The 21,049-nt window shown below is 44.1% G+C and overlaps 1 protein-coding gene across 2 annotated transcripts in view; it reads left to right on the top strand.

Annotated features, from left to right (window-relative positions):
- The window catches only part of SKOR2 (SKI family transcriptional corepressor 2), a 60,993-nt gene extending 41,126 nt beyond the window's left edge, over positions 1–19,867 (top strand). For both annotated transcript variants that reach the window (XM_069745348.1, XM_069745350.1), the window contains exons 6-9: positions 962–1,060; positions 4,343–4,410; positions 15,811–15,876; positions 19,282–19,867. In XM_069745348.1, coding sequence (XP_069601449.1) covers positions 962–1,060; positions 4,343–4,410; positions 15,811–15,873 — 230 coding nt within the window. In that variant the 3' untranslated portion in view covers positions 15,874–15,876; positions 19,282–19,867. The remainder of the gene's footprint in view (positions 1–961; positions 1,061–4,342; positions 4,411–15,810; positions 15,877–19,281) is intronic.
- Positions 19,868–21,049: the final 1,182 nt, after the last annotated feature.

Raw genomic sequence — 21,049 nt, 5'->3', positions numbered from 1 at the left:
ACGTTGGAATTTTTTTTTCACTGCTTAAATAAAAGAGAACCTAGACATGTTTGGTGTCTGTAAACTCGTAATGACCTGGATAATCCAAATGGCAGGTCAGTTTTAGCATTTAGTGAACCTAGTAAAAAAAAGCCAATTAAAAAACAAGTGTGGGATTGCACTTTTTTTTTGCAATTTCACATCACTTGGAATTTTTTTTTCCGTTTTCCTGTACACGATACGTTAAATGGTGTCATTGAAAAGTGCATGGTGTATTGATGGTTCTGAGAAGATTGGGAGCAAAAAACTAAAACACGAAAATACCTCTGGTCATGAAGGGGTTAAACAATAGGTGATCTTGGGAAGAAACATTCTGTAAAAACAAAATTGGTCGCTTGACTCAGGACTGAGAGGAATTTATTTCAGCGACTATAAACTCAAAGGACACACAAGGTCGTAGTCAGAGTCGTAGCCCGACCCGGGCGACTACAGACAGCCAGATGTGATCTCTTCCTTCTCTCTTCGAGGGCGAACACATTAGAGTCCATTATTCGCCCTTCATTATGGCAGTGACATGGCCCCTTTTTAAATACTGACATTAACTCCTTCCTTGCCCGAGGCTGGAAACCCATCACTCGCAGAGAGCCGCTCGCTGCCGCGGCATCACCCTTCCGAAAGGGTTAGCGGCAAAGTTTAGGCAGGTAACCCGGCTTTATGAACCATATTTTACGCCTGACAAGCTACGTATGAATAATATATAGAGGCTGGGGTGGATATAATTGAGATTAATGCATGCGTATCAATCAATACATGACACGGTAATATAATACTTTAAAATAATATATCGCATTGATTTATATTCATGGATTTCTGCAGACCTCGCCCCCGCCCGCGCGGCGTCATTTCTATGTTTTTTTTTTGTTTTCAACATTTGTCAAATTTTTATAGAAATTCTTCCGCTTTTATTTTTATTTTTTTTTAGAAGAGCTTCAAAAAGTTTTATTCGAGCAAATAGACCTGAGGAGGAGATTGGAGCAAGAATTCCAGGTGTTAAAGGGGACGCCATCATTTCCTGTGTTCAGTAAGAATATTTATTATTGTAATTGTGATGATGATTATTATTATTATTTGTGATTCATAGTTAACCCAGGCCAGGGATAAGCGGTGACTTTACAATATTTGCATACTTATACTCCCGGTTCTCCACTCTCTGCTTTTGTGTTCCCTGGTCATCTTCTGGCGTTGCTTATGTCACGTGAACGCTGCAGCCTATCAGTGAGTGATGGGCTGCAGCGCTCACATGACATAAATATCGTTCCGGCACAGGGGGGAGGTCCTCGTTTGGGCACAGACCCCCTTCATTTCTGTCTTGGGTGTATTACAAGGGGTTAAAGTCCTCTTCGAACCTCATTAAGTGATTTCCGGCTTCTCCTCCAGGACCCATGACTTGTATGTAATATATATATAGTGTATAAATCTCCTCTTCCCATGAGAGCCTCCTGAGAGCTTCCTCGCCTGATACCTTTGTCTCGTCGCTTCCTGTTTTGCCTCTTAATCCTCGATGAGGTTTGTTAAAAGAAGCTCAGCGGCTGTTTAATGCTCGCTCTCCGATGTTACCTCCATTACCAGGGGCCGAAAGTGATAGATACTCTGCGATAAAAGTCCAGACACTTGTGAATCTTTAATAAGTTCTGCTCAGCCGCTGCCCCCTAGGTCTCCTGGAGGCCTCACCCCGTGTAGGAGCATCACACAGCCGCTCTCACCATCCAGATATTTTACTAAATAAATACAAAGTTTTCTATCAAATAAATATCGAAAGAAAAAAAAAAAAAGCAAAACAAACCTAAACATAATACACACACACGTCACCATAAAACACCCTATAATATTACATTGGCGCCTTTTGTAACAAGCAAAAAAAACCAACAAAATTTGATAAAAAACGTTTTTGAGGAGTTTTCACTTTTCGAGGAAGATTTGGAGAGTTTCTGCTCAGTTTCTGCTCCCAAAACTCATCTAAAAAAATCAGTGTGCAAATAGTCTTAGTTTTTGCTCTGTTAGGCTGGTTTCACATTTGCGTTTTTTGCCGCTGCGTTTTAACGCATATAAACGCATGCGTTTTTCCCCCCTATATTTAACATTAAAAATGCATGCGTTTTTTTTTTGTATGCGTTTTGCCGCGTTTGATGATGCATGAGTCGTTTCTATGCTTGCGTTTTGTTGCGGAAATGCAACATGTAGTAATTTCTAGAGGCTTTTTTTGCGGCAAAAAAACGCATGCGTTTTTTGTGGCAAAAAAACGTATTGCTGTCTATGTAAACGCATGCGTTTTTAAGCACATGCGTTTGGTTGCGTTTTTAAACGCATGCGTTTTAATAGAGAAAAACAAGCCTACACACTGATAAGCCAACCCCCACCATCAAGGTGATAAAGGGATCCAAACCCTAAACCTAACCCTAACCCTTAGCCCTAACCCTACCCCTAACCCTAACCCTAGGGATCCAAACCCTAACCCTAACCCTAACCCTAGGGATCCAAACCCTAACCCTAACCCTAGCCATTTCTATTTATAGTAGGTTTTATAGTTGATTTTTATGATTGGCAGCTGTCACACACTAAAGACGCTTTTTATTCCAAAAAATATTTTTTGCGTTACCACATTTTGAGAGCTACAATTTTTCCATATTTTGGTCCACAGAGTCATGTCACACGCCCTCTGTAGTCCCATTGGCGGTGTCTGGATCTTGATTTTTCTCTTGTGAAATTTCTCATCATGCGTATCAAAAACGCAAACGCAGGAAAAAACGCATGTTTATTTCTGGGCACTGTTTGGCACTATTTCTATAGTGTGAGGTATTATTTGAGCTCTGTATAGTGCTGTTTATATAATTGGATTATGGAATTATTTGGGCACTATTTCTAATGACAGTATGTGCTACAATATATATGGACACTGTATATCGTGGTTCATGATGTAAGTTTATGGAGTTATTTATGTGAGCAGTGTATAGCACTTTTAACTTTGCATGGCACATGTGTAATGACAGTGTATTGTACTATGTATATTAGCACTGTATGGCACTACTTATAATGTCAGTATAGTTGTACTATTTATGGGCACTGTTTGGCACTATTTCTATAGTGTGAGGTATTATTATTATTTGAGCACTGTATAGTGCTCTTTATATTATCGAATTATGGAATTATTTATATGGGCACTATATGGCACTATTTCTAATGACAGTATGTGATATAATATATATGGACACTGTATAGCGCGGTTCATGTTCTAAGTTTTATGAAATTATTTATGTGAGCAGTGTATAGCACTATTAAGTTTACTTGGCTCATGTGTAATGACAGTGTATTGCACTATGTATATTAGCACTGTATGGCACTACTTATAATGACAGTATATTTATACTATTTATGCACACTGTTTGGCACGATTTCTATAATGTGTGGCAATATTTATATGATGATTCTGGAATTATTTGGGCACTGTATGACACGCTTCACTTTTCATAGCACATTTGTAATGACAGATGATGGCACTATTTATAGGGGCACTATATGGCATTATTTCTAATTACAGTGTATAGTACTATTCGGAAGGGCACACTTTGGAAATATTCCCAATAACAGTGTATGTTATTATTTATATGGCACTATTTCTAAGGACATTGTATGGCACTATTTATCTGAGCACTATAAAGCACTATTTCTAAAGACAGTATATAGTACTATATATGCATATTGCATGGCGCTATTTCTAGTGACATTGTATGTAACTATTCATATGGGTGTCACATATCACTCTAATGACAGTGTACGGTATGATTCATATTGGCACTGGATTTCACCATTTCTTAGAACAGTGTTTGACACTATTAATATAAGCACTATATGGCACAAATATCTAATAGCTGTGTATGTACACTATGTATGACACTGTTTCTATTGACAGTGTATGGCACTATTGATGTGGGCACACCATGACCATATTTTTAATACTAGTGTAAAATATTATTTTTAGGGGCAGTGCTTCTAATGACTGTGTTAGGTACTATTTATATGGGCACAATATAACAATATTTCTCATGACAGTGTATACTACAATTCATTTTGGCACTGTGTGGCATTATTTCTAGTGACGCATGTAGTACTGTATATGGGCTTTGTATAACACTGTTCATACCGTCAGTTTTTGGAACTGTTTATGTGAGCACTGTATGTACCCTTCTATGTAACTTATCAATAGAGGAGACTGTGAGTGATCCGGCCTCTTACATGGAATATGTTTCATTCTAGTATGTTAATTATTGATTATTAATTCTTTTTATTTTTCCGTTTTCCTTCACAGATAACTTCCATGACCAAATGAAGCGAGAACTAGCATATAGAGAGGAAATGGTCCAGCAACTACAAATTGTAAGCTATATTCCTCCCCCACTGAGCACAGGCTGCCATAGTTAGTGCCAGTATACAGCTAATTTTATTATATTTAACCCCAGATCTACTGCAGATTTATCTTTAAAATATCCCCAATAAATATCATTCATCTTCTGCGCAGTTCCTATTTATGCCACTAGGCGGCAGATCTGTAATCTGGCAGTTTAAAAATTCTCATGCAAATCAATAGGGAAGTAATTTTTGCCCACACATGGTACATGGCTCCAACAGCAATGCCTGTGCCTCACCAGAGACCCTAGAGCTTTCCTATACCAGTCCTGACTTCTGCCATTGTAGTCAAGAGCGGTGTTCATAATACTGGTGTCTTCAGAACTGAAATCTCCCAGCATTTCATGTTTGTTCAGTATCTGTAAAGTTTGCTCTGCCGATTTTCATTTTGGGTTGTGACATTCAGGAGAATAGTGAGTGCAGCTCCGGGGTATAATACAGGATGTAACTCAGGATCAGTAATGTTATGTACACAGTGACTGTACCAGCAGAATAGTGAGTGCAGCTCTGGGTTATAATACAGGATGTAACTCAGGATCAGTAATGTAATGTGTGTACACAGTGACTGCACCAGCAGAATAGTGAGTGCAGCTCTGGGGTGTAATACAGGATGTAACTCAGGATCAGTAATGTATGTACACAGTGACTGCACCAGCAGAATAGTGAGTGAAGCTCTGGGGTGTAATACAGGATGTAACTCAGGATCAGTAATGTATGTACACAGTGACTGCACCAGCAGAATAGTGAGTGAAGCTCTGGAGTATAATACAGGATGTAACTCAGGATCAGTACAGGATCAGTAATGTAATGTATGTACACAGTGACTGCACCAGCAGAATAGTGAGTGCAGCTCTGGAGTATAATACAGGACATAACTCAGGATCAGTACAGGATCAGTAATGTAATGTATGTACACAGTGATTGCACCAGCAGAATAGTGAGTGCAGCTCTGGAGTATAATACAGGACATAACTCAGGATCAGTACAGGATCAGTAATGTAATGTATGTACACAGTGACTGCACCAGCAGAATAGTGAGTGAAGCTCTGGGGTATAATACAGGATGTAACTCAGGATCAGTACAGGATCAGTAATGTAATGTATGTACACAGTGACTGCACCAGCAGAATAGTGAGTGCAGCTCTGGAGTATAATACAGGATGTAACACAGGATCAGTAATGTAATGTATGTACACAGTGACTGCACCAGCAGAATAGTGAGTGCAGCTCTGGAGTATAATACAGGACATAACTCAGGATCAGTACAGGATCAGTAATGTAATGTATGTACACAGTGACTGCACCAGCAGAATAGTGAGTGCAGCTCTGGAGTATAATACAGGACATAACTCAGGATCAGTAATGTAATGTATGTACACAGTGACTGCACCAGCAGAATAGTGAGTGCAGCTCTGGAGTATAATACAGGACATAACTCAGGATCAGTAATGTAATGTATGTACACAGCGACTGCACCAGCAGAATAGTGAGTGAAGCTCTGGGGTATAATACAGGATGTAACTCAGGATCAGTAATGTATGTACACAGTGACTGCACCAGCAGGATAGTGAGTGCAGCTCTGGGGTATAATACAGGATGTAACTCAGGATCCGTACATTATCAGTAATGTAATGTATGTACACAGTGACTGCACCAGCAGAATAGTAAGTGCAGCTCTGGAGTATAATACAGGATGTAACTCAGGATCAGTAATGTAATGTATGTACACAGTGACTGCACCAGCAGAATAGTGAGTGCAGCTCTGGGGTATAATACAGGATGTAACTCATGATCAGTAATGTAATGTATGTACTGTAAGACTCCTGCTGGTGTGGTAGATGGAGGCATGTATATCTCGCCCAGGTGTTTGTCCTATGTGAATTAGGCCACTCAGTATCTTCAGGGTGCTAATGGGTTAATGATTGCAGGAATAAAAGATGACCAGCTGGGTGTTTCCAGTGTCTGCCTGGGGCACACAGATTGCCTGCCTGTGTGAGACAAACGTGAGTGAAGAGCTCTGCTTAAGAATTGTGTGATGTTAGCTGGGTGGGAGAAGCCCCCCCAGTTGTTGAGATAGCAACGTATTTGTTTAGTTAGTGCCGGACAGGCTAGGATTTATTTTTATGTTTTGTTTTTTGTGTTGCTTTCACGTTAATAAATCTGACCTGAGGTCAGCCTGCTCAGAAACCTGCTGTACGCCTCAGATTCAATGCACAAACCACGTGTCCTTTGACCCCAGCAAAGGCGATCCCGGAGTGTTTTGTCACATTGTGGTGGAGAACGCGGGCATACCGTGGCACAGGCGACAGCATGGAAGACGTGGTGAAAGCCTTAGTACAGTCCACTGCCGTACAGCAGCAGGCCACTGCCGCACAGCACGAAGCTAATCGCTTGATGGCCGCACAGCTGAAGGAGTTACTGGACATGACGGTTGCAGACCGCCAACTTCTCCAACAGGTGGCGCAGCGCCTGGTGAGCATGCCTGACGCTGACCCGGAAGCAGAGTCCAGAAGGATCCATGTGAGTCGATACTGGCAAAAGCTGACTGCAGAAGATGACGTCGAGGCATACCTGACAACGTTTGAGCGGACGGCGTTGAGAGAGAAGTGGCCGAAGGCACGATGGGCCGACTTGATTGCCCCGTTTCTCTCTGGCGAGGCCCAAAAAGCTTACCATGATTTGGACCCGGAGGTCGCTCAGGACTTTGAGAAACTGAAAGCTGAGATCCTGGCCCGGCTGGGTGTGACGACGGCTATCCGGGCACAGAGGGTACATCAGTGGACATACCAGCAAGATAAACCGGCGCGGTCTCAGATGTTCGACCTGATCTACTTAACAAAGAAATGGCTGCAACCCGAGGTACTGACAATACCCGAAATAATCCAGCGGGTTGTCCTGGACAAGTACCTGAGAGTACTACCCCCAGCGCTGAAAAGGTGGGTAAGCCAAGGAAATCCCACGACAGCGGATCAACTTGTGGAGTTGGTCGAGCGTTATTCCGTGGCAGAAGGACTTCCCGACGACACCGCCAACCCCCGGTCTGTGCCTCCTCCTCGGGGAACCGGTAAGACTGTTCCAGGGACCACGGGTGAAGGAAAATCGCTTAAAACTGTGGGGGAGGAGTCCGGGACTGCTCGCACTCCGAGACCAAGAGTATTGGACGGTGGTCTCAGTAGGGGACCTGTTAGGTGTTTCCGCTGCCATGAGAAGGGTCATGTTTCTGCGAACTGTCCTGTTACCGCTGAACCCATGCAGTGCGACGTTATAGACTCTAGAAAACGCATGTCTTTGGTTACACAGCTAGTGAGTGTGAATGCGGGTCAAAATGATACAGTGAAACACCTGTGTGAATTATCTGTTGATGGGAAAAATGTTGTGGCATTACTAGACTCTGGAAGTGTGGTGACTCTGGTGAAAGCTAGTCTGGTGGCACTTCCATCTGGTCCGTCTGACAAGTTTTCTGTGACGTGTGTGCATGGTGACACCTGCTCGTACTTAACAGCGGTCATATGGATTTCTACTCCCTATGGATCAGTGCAGCACAAAGTGGGACTCGTTCCCGCATTGTTACAGGATGTAATCCTGGGAAGGGATTTTCCCTATTTCTGGCAGTTGCAGGAGAATCAGTTGCTCCTTCACGGTAGCTGTACCCGTGAATCTTCTCCCATGCCATCTGGAGGTCCCGAGTCCCTAGAGGAGACCCCACAGGAAGATGTTGCTGGGGAGGTTAGTGAATCTAAACTTCAGTACCCCTTCTCCGTCATGGCGGGGGAAACAGAGGAAACTGAGGAACCTCAGCGAGAGGCGGAGGCAGACAGCCATCCGGCACCCTGCCTGCCAGATTTGGGAGTCCAGGTGGATGACTTCCACAGCGAGCAAATGAAAGATCCTACCCTGACTCCGGCTAGGAAAAATGTAAAAATGATAGATGGGGTACCCGTAGAACCTGACACTAGGCTAGCGTACCCGTATATGGTTCTTGAAAATGATTTGCTCTACCAGGTAGAAAAAAAAGGGGAAGACACAGTGCAACGGTTAGTGGTACCCAAACCTTATCGGCGGAAGGTACTGGATTTGGCCCACGGACATATAATGGGGGGACATCTGGGGGTACAGAAAACCACAGAAAGGGTATTGCATTGTTTTGTGTGGCCTGGAATACATTGTGATGTGCGTAACTATTGTGAGTCCTGTCCAGAGTGCCAAATCGCGGCCCCTAAATCTCAGTTCCGTAGCCCTTTGGTACCCCTTCCTATCATCGGGGTCCCTTTTGAGAGAATTGGGATGGATTTGGTTGGGCCCCTTCCCCGATCTGCACGTGGGCACCAACATATCCTCGTCATCGTGGACTATGCCACTCGTTACCCGGAAGCCGTCCCTTTGCGTAACACAGCTACCAAGACGATCGCCAAGGAATTGGTACAAGTGTTTAGTCGGGTGGGAATTCCAAAACAGATACTCACCGACCAGGGGACTCCCTTTATGTCGAGGGTAATGAAGGAGCTCTGCAGGCTCTTACAAATAGACCCGTTGCGTACGTCTGTCTATCACCCTCAAACAGATGGCCTGGTTGAGCGCTTCAACAAAACCTTAAAACAGATGCTCCGGAAGGTGATAGACAAAGATGGGAAGAACTGGGATTACTTGTTACCCTATTTGCTGTTTGCCATTAGGGAAGTTCCCCAGTCTTCCACAGGGTTTTCGCCTTTCGAACTGTTGTACGCCCGTCGTCCCCGGGGACTGCTGGACGTCGCAAAAGAAACCTGGGAAGGTCAAGTCACTCCCTTTAAAACGGTGATTGACCATGTAACACAAATGCAGGATCGTATTGCCGCTGTCATGCCCATTGTTAGGGACCATATGTTACAGGCCCAGGGAGCCCAGAGGCAAAGTTATGATAGAGGCGCTAAGGTCCGTACATTTGCACCTGGCGATAGGGTGTTGGTCCTAATTCCTACGGTGGATAGTAAATTCCTGGCGAAATGGCAGGGCCCATTTGAGGTCCGAGAAAGAGTTGGTGAAGTGAACTATAAAGTGTACCAGCTGGGTAACAGAAAACCGGAACAGATTTATCATGTGAATCTGATAAAATCCTGGAAAGACCGCTCTGCCCTAACGGCGGATCTGCCCCGTCCGGTTTGTTCACCTACTGTACCAGAGGTGCAGGTTGCTGAGACTCTCTCAGAACGACAAAAATCTGAGGTTAAGCAATTTTTGTTACAGAACCGACAGTTTTTCTCCAAAAAACCTGGCCGGACTAAGTTGGTGAAACATGAGATTGTCACAGAGCCTGGCGTCACTGTTCATGTGAAGCCCTACCGGATTCCGGAAGCCCGCCGTGAAGCCGTCTCCCGGGAAGTGATGGCAATGTTGGACTTAGGAGTCATTGAAGAGTCACAAGGCGCCTGGTCCAGTCCAATTGTGTTGATACCTAAACCGGATGGCTCCATCCGGTTTTGTAATGACTTTAGGAAACTGAATGCAGTTTCTAAATTTGATGCGTACCCTATGCCCCGGGTCGATGAGTTGATCGACCGGCTTGGTAAAGCCCGATACATTACGACCCTGGATTTAACAAAGGGGTACTGGCAGATTCCTCTGGCCGAGGCGGCCAGAGAGAAGACGGCATTTGCTACACCGGAAGGTCTGTTCCAGTATGTCTATATGCCGTTTGGACTTCACGGAGCTCCCGCAACGTTCCAGAGATTGATGGATCAAGTCTTGAGGCCTCACAGACAGTACGCTTCTGCCTACCTGGATGACATCGTAATTTACAGCATGGACTGGGAAACTCATCTCCAGAAGGTACAAGCGGTGATTGATGACCTGCGAGATGCAGGTTTAACGGCAAACCCCAAGAAATGCCACATCGGGCTTGAAGAAGCCCGATACTTGGGCTACGTGATTGGCCGAGGAGTGGTTAAACCCCAGATCGACAAAATACAGGCAATTCAGGGCTGGCCACAACCAGTGAACAAGAAACAAGTGTAGGCTTTCCTGGGGATTGCCGGCTATTATCGCCGGTTCATACCCAATTTTGCAGCCATGGCTACTCCCTTGACGGATCTTACCAAGGGGAAGGGTTCCGTCATGGTAAAATGGACCTCAGCTGCTGAAGAGGCCTTCCACAGCCTGAAACGGGCTTTGTGCTCTCAGCCCGTACTAGTGACTCCTGATTTCAGCAGCGAGTTTGTGGTACAAACTGATGCCTCTGATACTGGTGTCGGAGCTGTACTTTCCCAGGTGAGGGACGGAGTCGAACACCCGGTCCTCTACCTCAGTCGGAAACTGAATGTACATGAGCAGAGGTATGCGGTGGTTGAAAAAGAGTGCCTAGCCATTAAATGGGCTCTCGACTCCCTCAAGTATTACCTGGCCGGTAGGAAGTTTAGGCTGGTCACAGACCATGCCCCTCTCAAGTGGATGCACCTCCACAAGGACCATAATAGTCGGGTAACCCGGTGGTTCCTTGCCCTGCAGGCTTACTCTTTTACGGTGGAGCACCGACCTGGGGTGCAGATGGGGAACGCCGATGCCCTATCCCGAGTGCACTGTTTCAAAAGTGTTCTTGCTCGACCGGAGTGGTCTGAGCAAGGGGGGGGGGATATGTAAGACTCATGCTGGTGTGGTAGTTGGAGGCAGGTATATCTCGCCCAGGTGTTTGTCCTATGTGAATTAGGCCACTCAGTATCTTCAGGGTGCTAATGGGTTAATGATTGCAGGAATAAAAGATGACCAGCTGGGTGTTTCCAGTGTCTGCCTGGGGCACACAGATTGCCTGCCTGTGTGAGACAAACGTGAGTGAAGAGCTCTGCTCAAGATCTGTATGATGTTAGCTGGGTGGGAGAAGCCCCCCCAGTTGTTGAGATAGCAACGTATTTGTTTAGTTAGTGCCGGACAGGCTAGGATTTATTTTTATGTTTTGTTTTTTGTGTTGCTTTCACGTTAATAAATCTGACCTGAGGTCAGCCTGCTCAGAAACCTGCTGTACGCCTCAGATTCAATGCACAACCACGTGTCCTTTGACCCCAGCAAAGGCGATCCCAGAGTGTTTTGTCACAGTACACAGTGACCGCACCAGCAGAATAGTGAGTGCAGCTCTGGAGTATAATACAGTATGTAACTCAGGATCAGTAATGTAATGTATGTACACAGTGACTGCACCAGCAGAATAGTGAGTGCAGCTCTGGAGTATAATACAGGATGTAACTCAGGATCAGTAATGTAATGTATGTACACAGTGACTGCACCAGCAGAATAGTGAGTGCAGCTCTGGGTTATAATATAGGATGTAACTCAGGATCAGTAATGTATGTACACAGTGACTGCACCAGCAGAATAGTGAGTGAAGCTCTGGAGTACAATACAGGATGTAACTCAGGATCAGTACAGGATCAGTAATGTAATGTATGTACACAGTGACTGCACCAGCAGAATAGTGAGTGCAGCTCTGGAGTATAATACAGGACATAACTCAGGATCAGTACAGGATCAGTAATGTAATGTATGTACACAGTGACTGCACCAGCAGAATAGTGAGTGCAGCTCTGGAGTATAATACAGGACATAACTCAGGATCAGTACAGGATCAGTAATGTAATGTATGTACGCAGTGACTGCACCAGCAGAATAGTGAGTGACGCTCTGGGGTATAATACAGGATTTAACTCAGGATCAGTACAGGATCAGTAATGTAATGTATGTACACAGTGACTGCACCAGCAGAATAGTGAGTGCAGCTCTGGAGTATAATACAGGATGTAACTCAGGATCAGTACAGGATCAGTAATGTAATGTATGTACACAGTGACTGCACCAGCAGAATAGTGAGTGCAGCTCTGGAGTATAATACAGGACATAACTCAGGATCAGTACAGGATCAGTAATGTAATGTATGTACACAGTGACTGCACCAGCAGAATAGTGAGTGCAGCTCTGGTGTATAATACAGGACATAACTCAAGATCAGTAATGTAATGTATGTACACAGTGACTGCACCAGCAGAATAGTGAGTGCAGCTCTGGAGTATAATACAGGACATAACTCAGGATCAGTAATGTAATGTATGTACACAGCGACTGCACCAGCAGAATAGTGAGTGAAGCTCTGGGGTATAATACAGGATGTAACTCAGGATCAGTAATGTATGTACACAGTGACTGCACCAGCAGGATAGTGAGTGCAGCTCTGGGGTATAATACAGGATGTAACTCAGGATCCGTACATTATCAGTAATGTAATGTATGTACACAGTGACTGCACCAGCAGAATTGTGAGTGCAGCTCTGGAGTATAATACAGGATGTAACTCAGGATCAGTAATGTAATGTATGTACACAGTGACTGCACCAGCAGAATAGTGAGTGCAGCTCTGGGGTATAATACAGGATGTAACTCAGGATCAGTAATGTAATGTATGTACACAGTGACTGCACCAGCAGAATAGTGAGTGCAGCTCTGGAGTATAATACAGGATGTAACTCAGGATCAGTAATGTAATGTACGTACACAGTGACTGCACCAGCAGAATAGTGAGTGCAGCTCTGGGGTATAATACAGGATGTAACTCAGGATCAGTAATGTAATGTATGTACACAGTGACTGCACCAGCAGAATAGTGAGTGCAGCTCTGGGGTATAATACAGGATGTAACTCATGATCAGTAATGTAATGTATGTACACAGTGACCGCACCAGCAGAATAGTGAGTGCAGCTCTGGAGTATAATACAGTATGTAACTCAGGATCAGTAATGTAATGTATGTACACAGTGACTGCACCAGCAGAATAGTGAGTGCAGCTGTGGAGTATAATACAGGATGTAACTCAGGATCAGTAATGTAATGTATGTACACAGTGACTGCACCAGCAGAATAGTGAGTGCAGCTCTGGGTTATAATACAGGATGTAACTCAGGATCAGTAATGTAATGTGTGTACACAGTGACTGCACCAGCAGAATAGTGAGTGCAGCTCTGGGGTGTAATACAGGATGTAACTCAGGATCAGTAATGTATATACACAGTGACTGCACCAGCAGAATAGTGAGTGAAGCTCTGGAGTATAATACAGGATGTAACTCAGGATCAGTACAGGATCAGTAATGTAATGTATGTACACAGTGACTGCACCAGCAGAATAGTGAGTGCAGCTCTGGAGTATAATACAGGACATAACTCAGGATCAGTACAGGATCAGTAATGTAATGTATGTACACAGTGACTGCACCAGCAGAATAGTGAGTGCAGCTCTGGAGTATAATACAGGACATAACTCAGGATCAGTACAGGATCAGTAATGTAATGTATGTACACAGTGACTGCACCAGCAGAATAGTGAGTGAAGCTCTGGGGTATAATACAGGATGTAACTCAGGATCAGTACAGGATCAGTAATGTAATGTATGTACACAGTGACTGCACCAGCAGAATAGTGAGTGCAGCTCTGGAGTATAATACAGGATGTAACTCAGGATCAGTACAGGATCAGTAATGTAATGTATGTACACAGTGACTGCACCAGCAGAATAGTGAGTGCAGCTCTGGAGTATAATACAGGACATAACTCAGGATCAGTACAGGATCAGTAATGTAATGTATGTACACAGTGACTGCACCAGCAGAATAGTGAGTGCAGCTCTGGAGTATAATACAGGACATAACTCAGGATCAGTAATGTAATGTATGTACACAGTGACTGCACCAGCAGAATAGTGAGTGCAGCTCTGGAGTATAATACAGGACATAACTCAGGATCAGTAATGTAATGTATGTACACAGCGACTGCACCAGCAGAATAGTGAGTGAAGCTCTGGGGTATAATACAGGATGTAACTCAGGATCAGTAATGTATGTACACAGTGACTGCACCAGCAGGATAGTGAGTGCAGCTCTGGGGTATAATACAGGATGTAACTCAGGATCCGTACATTATCAGTAATGTAATGTATGTACACAGTGACTGCGCCAGCAGAATAGTGAGTGCAGCTCTGGGGTATAATACAGGATGTAACTCAGGATCAGTAATGTAATGTATGTACACAGTGACTGCACCAGCAGAATAGTGAGTGCAGCTCTGGGGTATAATACAGGATGTAACTCAGGATCAGTAATGTAATGTATGTACACAGTGACTGTACCAGCAGAATAGTGAGTGCAGCTCTGGGGTATAATACAGGATGTACCTCAGGATCAGTAATGTAATGTATGTACACAGTGACTGCACCAGCAGAATAGTGAGGGCAGCTCTGGAGTATAATACAGGATGTAACTCAGGATCAGTACAGGATCAGTAATGTAATGTATGTACACAGTGACTGCACCAGCAGAATAGTGAGTGCAGCTCTGGAGTATAATACAGGATGTAACTCAGGATCAGTAATGTAATGTATGTACACAGTGACTGTACCAGCAGAATAGTGAGTGCAGCTCTGGAGTATAATACAGGATGTAACTCAGGATCAGTAATGTAATGTATGTACACAGTGACTGCACCAGCAGAATAGTGAGTGCAGCTATGGAGTATAATACAGGATGTAACTCAGGATCAGTAATGTAATGTATGTACACAGTGACTGCACCAGCAGAATAGTGAGTGCAGCTCTGGAGTATAATACAGGATGTAACTCAGGATCAGTAATGTAATGTATGTACACAGTGACTGCACCAGCAGAATAGTGAGTGCAGCTCTGGAGTATAATACAGGATGTAACTCAGGATCAGTAATGTAATGTATGTACACAGTGACTGCACCAGCAGAATAGTGAGCGCAGCTCTGGGGTATAATACAGGATGTAACTCATGATCAGTACATGATAAGGAATGTATGTGTAAAACTCATAAAAACATGTGTAAAACTCAAAAGTCATACCACAAGCAGGACTAGAGGAGTGGGTTGCATGATTTGGACTTTTTCTGAATCTCTGAGTCATACTTTACACCCCCAGATCCTGCACATCCAGGTATTCTAGTTTTTCAATTTTTCTTAAATTTTATATACAGATTTTTTTCCAGTTACTTTTTTTTTTTAAATTTAATGCAAAAACTGCATTAGTGCAACGTCAATTGTGGAATAAGCACTAACACACTGCAAAGCAGTCACATAAGAAACAAATTATACACCCGCAGCGCCACCTTGTGTTTATTTTAATATTGGCTTGAATAGGAACAGGCTTTAGGATTTTGAATAAAATTACTCTTAGATATTTTTCAGGGACAATATTCCACTGCTGTTTGCAAAAAAGATGTATATCACATTAATCATAGCTTAGAGTATGTTAGAAATTACAGAGTCTTTGGGTATTCCATTACTTAAAAAAGGATGAAGTGTTTGTTAGAGGTCTGTGCAATTAAATTGTATTTCTGTCCATGCAGATCCCTTACGCTGCCAGCTTAATACGGAAAGAGAAACTTGGTACTCACCTAAGCAAAAGCTAAAAGGTAAGATGAGTATCTATGACACATGGCGATACATTGATGGGGCGTTTTCCTAGTTGACCTCTGCTTTTGCTGTACAGCGATATGGATCCTATGCTTTCCCTCCTAAAGTTAAATGATACACTGAGTGATAAACTTCTTTTCTGTCCGTCCCTTTTCCGCAGCACCTGAGCTGTTCCCCCATCTTATTTCTGTATGATAAGTATTGCATTTACCTCCAGCTGCCACTAGGAGGAGCCCACTGCATACAGGTTTTCTCAGTTTCCATTGAGTTCTAGCTATATAAATCCATTTACTGTGAGGTCCCCCTAGTGGTGGAGCAGCATGGGTACAGTATGAATAAAATTTTAATTTTAATCTTAATACTATAAAAACTGAAGGTGGACAACATTCAATACGTGAAACACAAGACCCTCCATGCTTTTCATGCGTCCTGACGTGTTTCTTCCATAGGAGTCATCAGGGGACTTGTATACATAATAGAATGGGAGGATCTATACTATAGTGCGGAACATAAGAGCAACTGTTGTCTCCACTTCATATTTATTATATGAATATAGACAACTTGAGTATTTAAGAGTTAGTTTATAACATTATATTTGTTGATGAGAGTAGTATAATTAGTGAGTGTTGGGGGTCAGTGTGGGATGGCTGGTTCTTAGGAGCCAATATGTGGGAGCTTAATGATGAGGAATGTATATGATACCATTAGTATCTGATGGAACGTAGTGCTCCATATGATGAGACAGATAGGATTAGCTTTGGCAGGGTGGAATAAATACAAGGAGACGGGTATGAGAAGAGTTTTGGTAGTGTGGTCGATCCCCATGAATTTAACCAGTCTCGTGTTCCTCCCATGATAGTTATTTATATGTCTGGCAGTTGGGTCTGTGTCCATGTTCCATATCGCCCATATGCTCACCTACTCGGTGTCTGAATTCACGTATGGTTTTCCCCACAATACTTGAGATCCCGCATTCACATGGCCTCGTAGACCACCCCTTGTGTACGACAGTCAATAAAGTGTGTCATCTCGTATTCCTTATCTGCTGCTTCTGTACATGATCTGTGGTCGGTCCGACAGCTTACTTCCGAGGTCACCATCCATCTGTAGGACTGACCAATGTCTATTAAGAATCTCCGGAACCTGTTGGGCCCCATTATCATAGGTTGTCGCGACTCTAATATTGTTGGTTTCAGAGGGCCTAGTTCTTGGTCTAAGGAGGTTCGCTCCAATTCTCTCTTTAGTTTCATGATAAGCCCTTCTAAGGATGTGATCAGGGTAGCCTCTGTCTCTGAACCTGTCCCTCAGTTCTCTAGCCTCGAAGGTGTCGTTACTCGTGCAGTTTCTGCTGATCCTGAGGTATTGCCCTTTAGGGATCTCCCTTTTCAAATGTGTAGGATGGTTACTTTCCCACCTCAATATAGAATTAGTTGCTGTGGGTTTGCTAAATGTGTGAGTTAAGAGTTCATCATTCATATTTTTGGTTATCACGATGTTAAGGAATGGCAGAGAGGACTTCTCCAAGAAGGAGGTATAGAACATATTATTATTTATTTATTTATATAGCACCATTGATTCCATGGTGCTGTACATGAGAAGGGGTTACATACAAAGTACAGATATCACTTACAGTAAGCAAACTAACATTTACAGACTGATACAGAGGGGCGAGGACCCTGCCCTTGCAGGCTTACATTATACAGGATGGTGGGGATGAAGACAGTAGGTCGAGGGTTGCAGGAGCTCCGGTGTTGGTGAGGCGGTAGCTCCGGTAGTGGTGAGGAGGCAGCGGGGTCAGTGCAGACTATAGGCTTTCCTGAAAAGGTGGGTTTTCAGGTTCCGTCTGAAGGATCCAAGGGTGGTTGATAGTCGGACGTGTTGGGGCAAAGAATTCCAGAGGATGGGGGATATTCGGGAGAAGTCTTGGAGGCAGTTGGGTGAGGAGCGAATAAGTGTGGAGGAGAGAAGGAGGACTTGGGAGGACCGGAGATTGCGTGAGGGAAGATATCGGGAGATTAGTTCAGAGATATATGGAGGAGACAGGTTGTGGATGGCTTTGTAGGCTAGTAGTAGTAATTTGAACTAGATATGCTGAGTGAATGGGAGCCAGTGAAGAGATTTGCAGGGAGGGGAAGCAGAGGAGAAGCGAGGAGATAGATGAATTAGTCGGGCAGCAGAGTTGAGGAGGAACTGGAGAGGTGCAAGGGTGTTAGTAGGGAGGCCACAGAAAAGGATGTTGCAGTAGTCGAGGCGGGAGATGATGAGGGCAACATACTGATGTCATTCCAATTAAGTCAAGCTACAAAGTTGTCAAAGTCATTATGGCCACCTCTCCAGATTAAAAAGACATCATCGATGTAGCGTGTCCTTGGCTCCAACCTATCACTGTGGTCCTCAATGTCGCCCCCAAATACCTTAAGGTACTGTCACACTGAACGATATCGCTAGCGATCCGTGACGTTGCAGCGTCCTGGCTAGCGATATCGTTCAGTTTGACACGCAGCAGCGATCAGAATCCTGCTGTGATGTCGTTGGTCGCTACAGAAAGTCCAGCACTTTATTTCGTCGCTGAACTCCCGCAGACATCGCTGAATCGGGGTGTGTGACGCCGATTCAGCGATGTCTTCGCTAGTAACCAGGGTAAACATCGGGTTACTAAGCGCAGGGCCTCGCTTAGTAACCCGATGTTTACCCTGGTTACCAGCGTGAAAGTAAAAAAAAAAAAAACACTACATACTTACCTTCCGCTGTCTGTCCCTCGGCGCTCTGCTTCTCTGCCCTGTGTAAGCACAGCGGCCGGAAAGCACAGCGGTGACGTCACTGCTGTGCTTTCCAGCCGCTGTGCTTATACAGGGCAGAGAAGCAGAGCGCCGAGGGACAGACAGCGGAAGGTAAGTATGTAGTGTTTTTTTTTTTTTTACTTTTACGCTGGTAACCAGGGTAAACATCGGGTTACTAAGCGCGGCCCTGCTCTTAGTAACCCGATGTTTACCCTGGTTACCGGCATAGTTGGTCGCTGGAGAGCTGTCTGTGTGACAGCTCTCCAGCGACCAAACAGCGACGCTGCAGCGATCCGGATCGTTGTCTGTATCGCTGCAGCGTCGCTTAGTGTGACGGTACCTTTAGTCTCTTCCCACCAGCCCAGGAACAGGTTTGCATAAGTAGGCACACATGGAGTGCCCATGGCGGTGCCCCTGAGCTGGTGAGACAAAACCTCAATAGTTTGATGATGAACTCATTATGTGCTTGGTATTGGCAACCTCTCATACTAAGCGGAGACTACAGATAGAATTTCATTATCTATGACTGTACAAATGAAAATAGTGTTATAAAAAGAAATCTAAAAATGCATGGCGGACATATAACAAACAGTTTTTTAATTAAATTCTTCTCTTTTTTTCCAGGAAAGAAAAGAATTGCTGCAAAATCAGCTCACATGTTTGTAAGATAGTCACCTCCTTGTACAGAGACTGGAAACTAGGACTTTTGGGGTTAAATAAAACCCTGGTTTCTTGAAAAACTGAGTGATCATGGACACTTTTTGGACATAGCAGCTGATTCTAAGGAGTAGCAGAGACTACACTCATAAGCACCCACCGTGATGGTACCAAAGTATGTGCGACCCCAGAACATGCACTAAGACTCCCAGGATGGGATGTTAATGATGTTTTCAGCCTGAATGTGACTGGGATAGGGGGCGCTCTCCTGTGGAACTCCACCCTGTGCACAATGGCAGCACCTGGATCTGTGGCCGGTGCCGACTCTGGGAATGGTCAGGCTATATCTGGACATTGACTGACTACAGACCCTCTGTGATTTTACTCTGCCTGCTGTATGGGTTACGCCGGACCCCCTTGGAAATAATTTTACAGTTTAATATTAAGTGTAATTAAGAATATAATCTCTGTTCTCAAAGTATTTATCACTGTTCTCGTAGTTTCTTTAATATTTATGTGGATAAGAATCTATAATAAAAGCTATCAAGTGGTATCAGGGCTTTTCCGTCAGGTTGCGTGATCATCTGAAGCTGCTTTGAGTAGTCAGCATTGCAGTGTAAAGCATGGTGGAGAGATAAAGCAGATGCCCAAATCAGTGACGAGACAACCAACAACTTCAGACTCCTAGAACAAAGCTCAGAGTCCTATCCTGCCTGTCCTGGAAATCTCTGCAAAGCTGTCATTCAGTCTGAAGTCCCAATTTTTGGAAACTGCACCCTATATTTGATTAGTGGAGCTGCACATTCAGCATAAGAACATAGAAGGATATAAGGCCTAATTAACAAAAGAGGTCATATACGAAATGTGCCGGTATGAGCAAAGACATAAGAGAACAGTTAGCCAAACCCCCAGCTGACAAATGATGTCGGCATTAAGAAGGATTGGGTATGCTGAACTTCAATATGTCTTATCCTTTTTCTCAGGAAGAATAAACTGCTGCCAGAAATGTCTGTCAGTGACTTATTCTTCTTTTCTTTTTTCCAACCACTCATCTGTGTCTCATTTCTGCCTAATGAAGAAACAGAGAGAGACCCCATGACAATTTTTCTGGGTCTGGTCTTCGGACCATTCAGTGTTATCATGATACTAGTTTTTAAAAGACGCACCAAAGCCTGAGCCTGCACCATATGCACCAGAGCCTGAGCCTGTACCATATGCACCAAAACCTAAGCCTGCACCATATGCACCAAAACCTGAGCCTGCACCATACATACCAGAACCTGAGCCTGCACCATACACACCAGAACACGAGCCTGCACCATACGCACCAGAACATGAGCCTGCACGATATGCAACAGAGTCTGAGCCTACACCATATGCACCATATCTTGAGCCTGCACCATACGCAGCAGATGCTTGCTGTGTGACACAGCCAGCATCAGGATTGTAATTATAATAGGTGCAGAAGTTGCAACCGCACCCAGGACCTGGAGTATCCAAAAGGTCACTTTGGGGTGTATGAAAATTACTATCGAAAATTTGCAATAATTGGGGGCCCTCTATGTGACTGCAGACATATGTGCATTGTCAGGATTCTCTTGCAGCAGCAGCAGCGGGAGCAGGCGGTCATGTCAAGTATGAGATTTGCATATTTCCAGTCACATTCTGACTAGACGTGCACGGTTTCACTCAATATACTTGCATTGTGAGTGGCCACGCACGACTAGTCGGCATG

This window comes from Ranitomeya imitator, chromosome 1 (assembly GCF_032444005.1).
Source record: "Ranitomeya imitator isolate aRanImi1 chromosome 1, aRanImi1.pri, whole genome shotgun sequence".
NCBI lineage: Eukaryota > Metazoa > Chordata > Amphibia > Anura > Dendrobatidae > Ranitomeya > Ranitomeya imitator.
The sequence above is the reverse complement of the archived record's forward strand: the minus strand, read 5'-3'. Positions and strand labels throughout refer to the sequence as shown.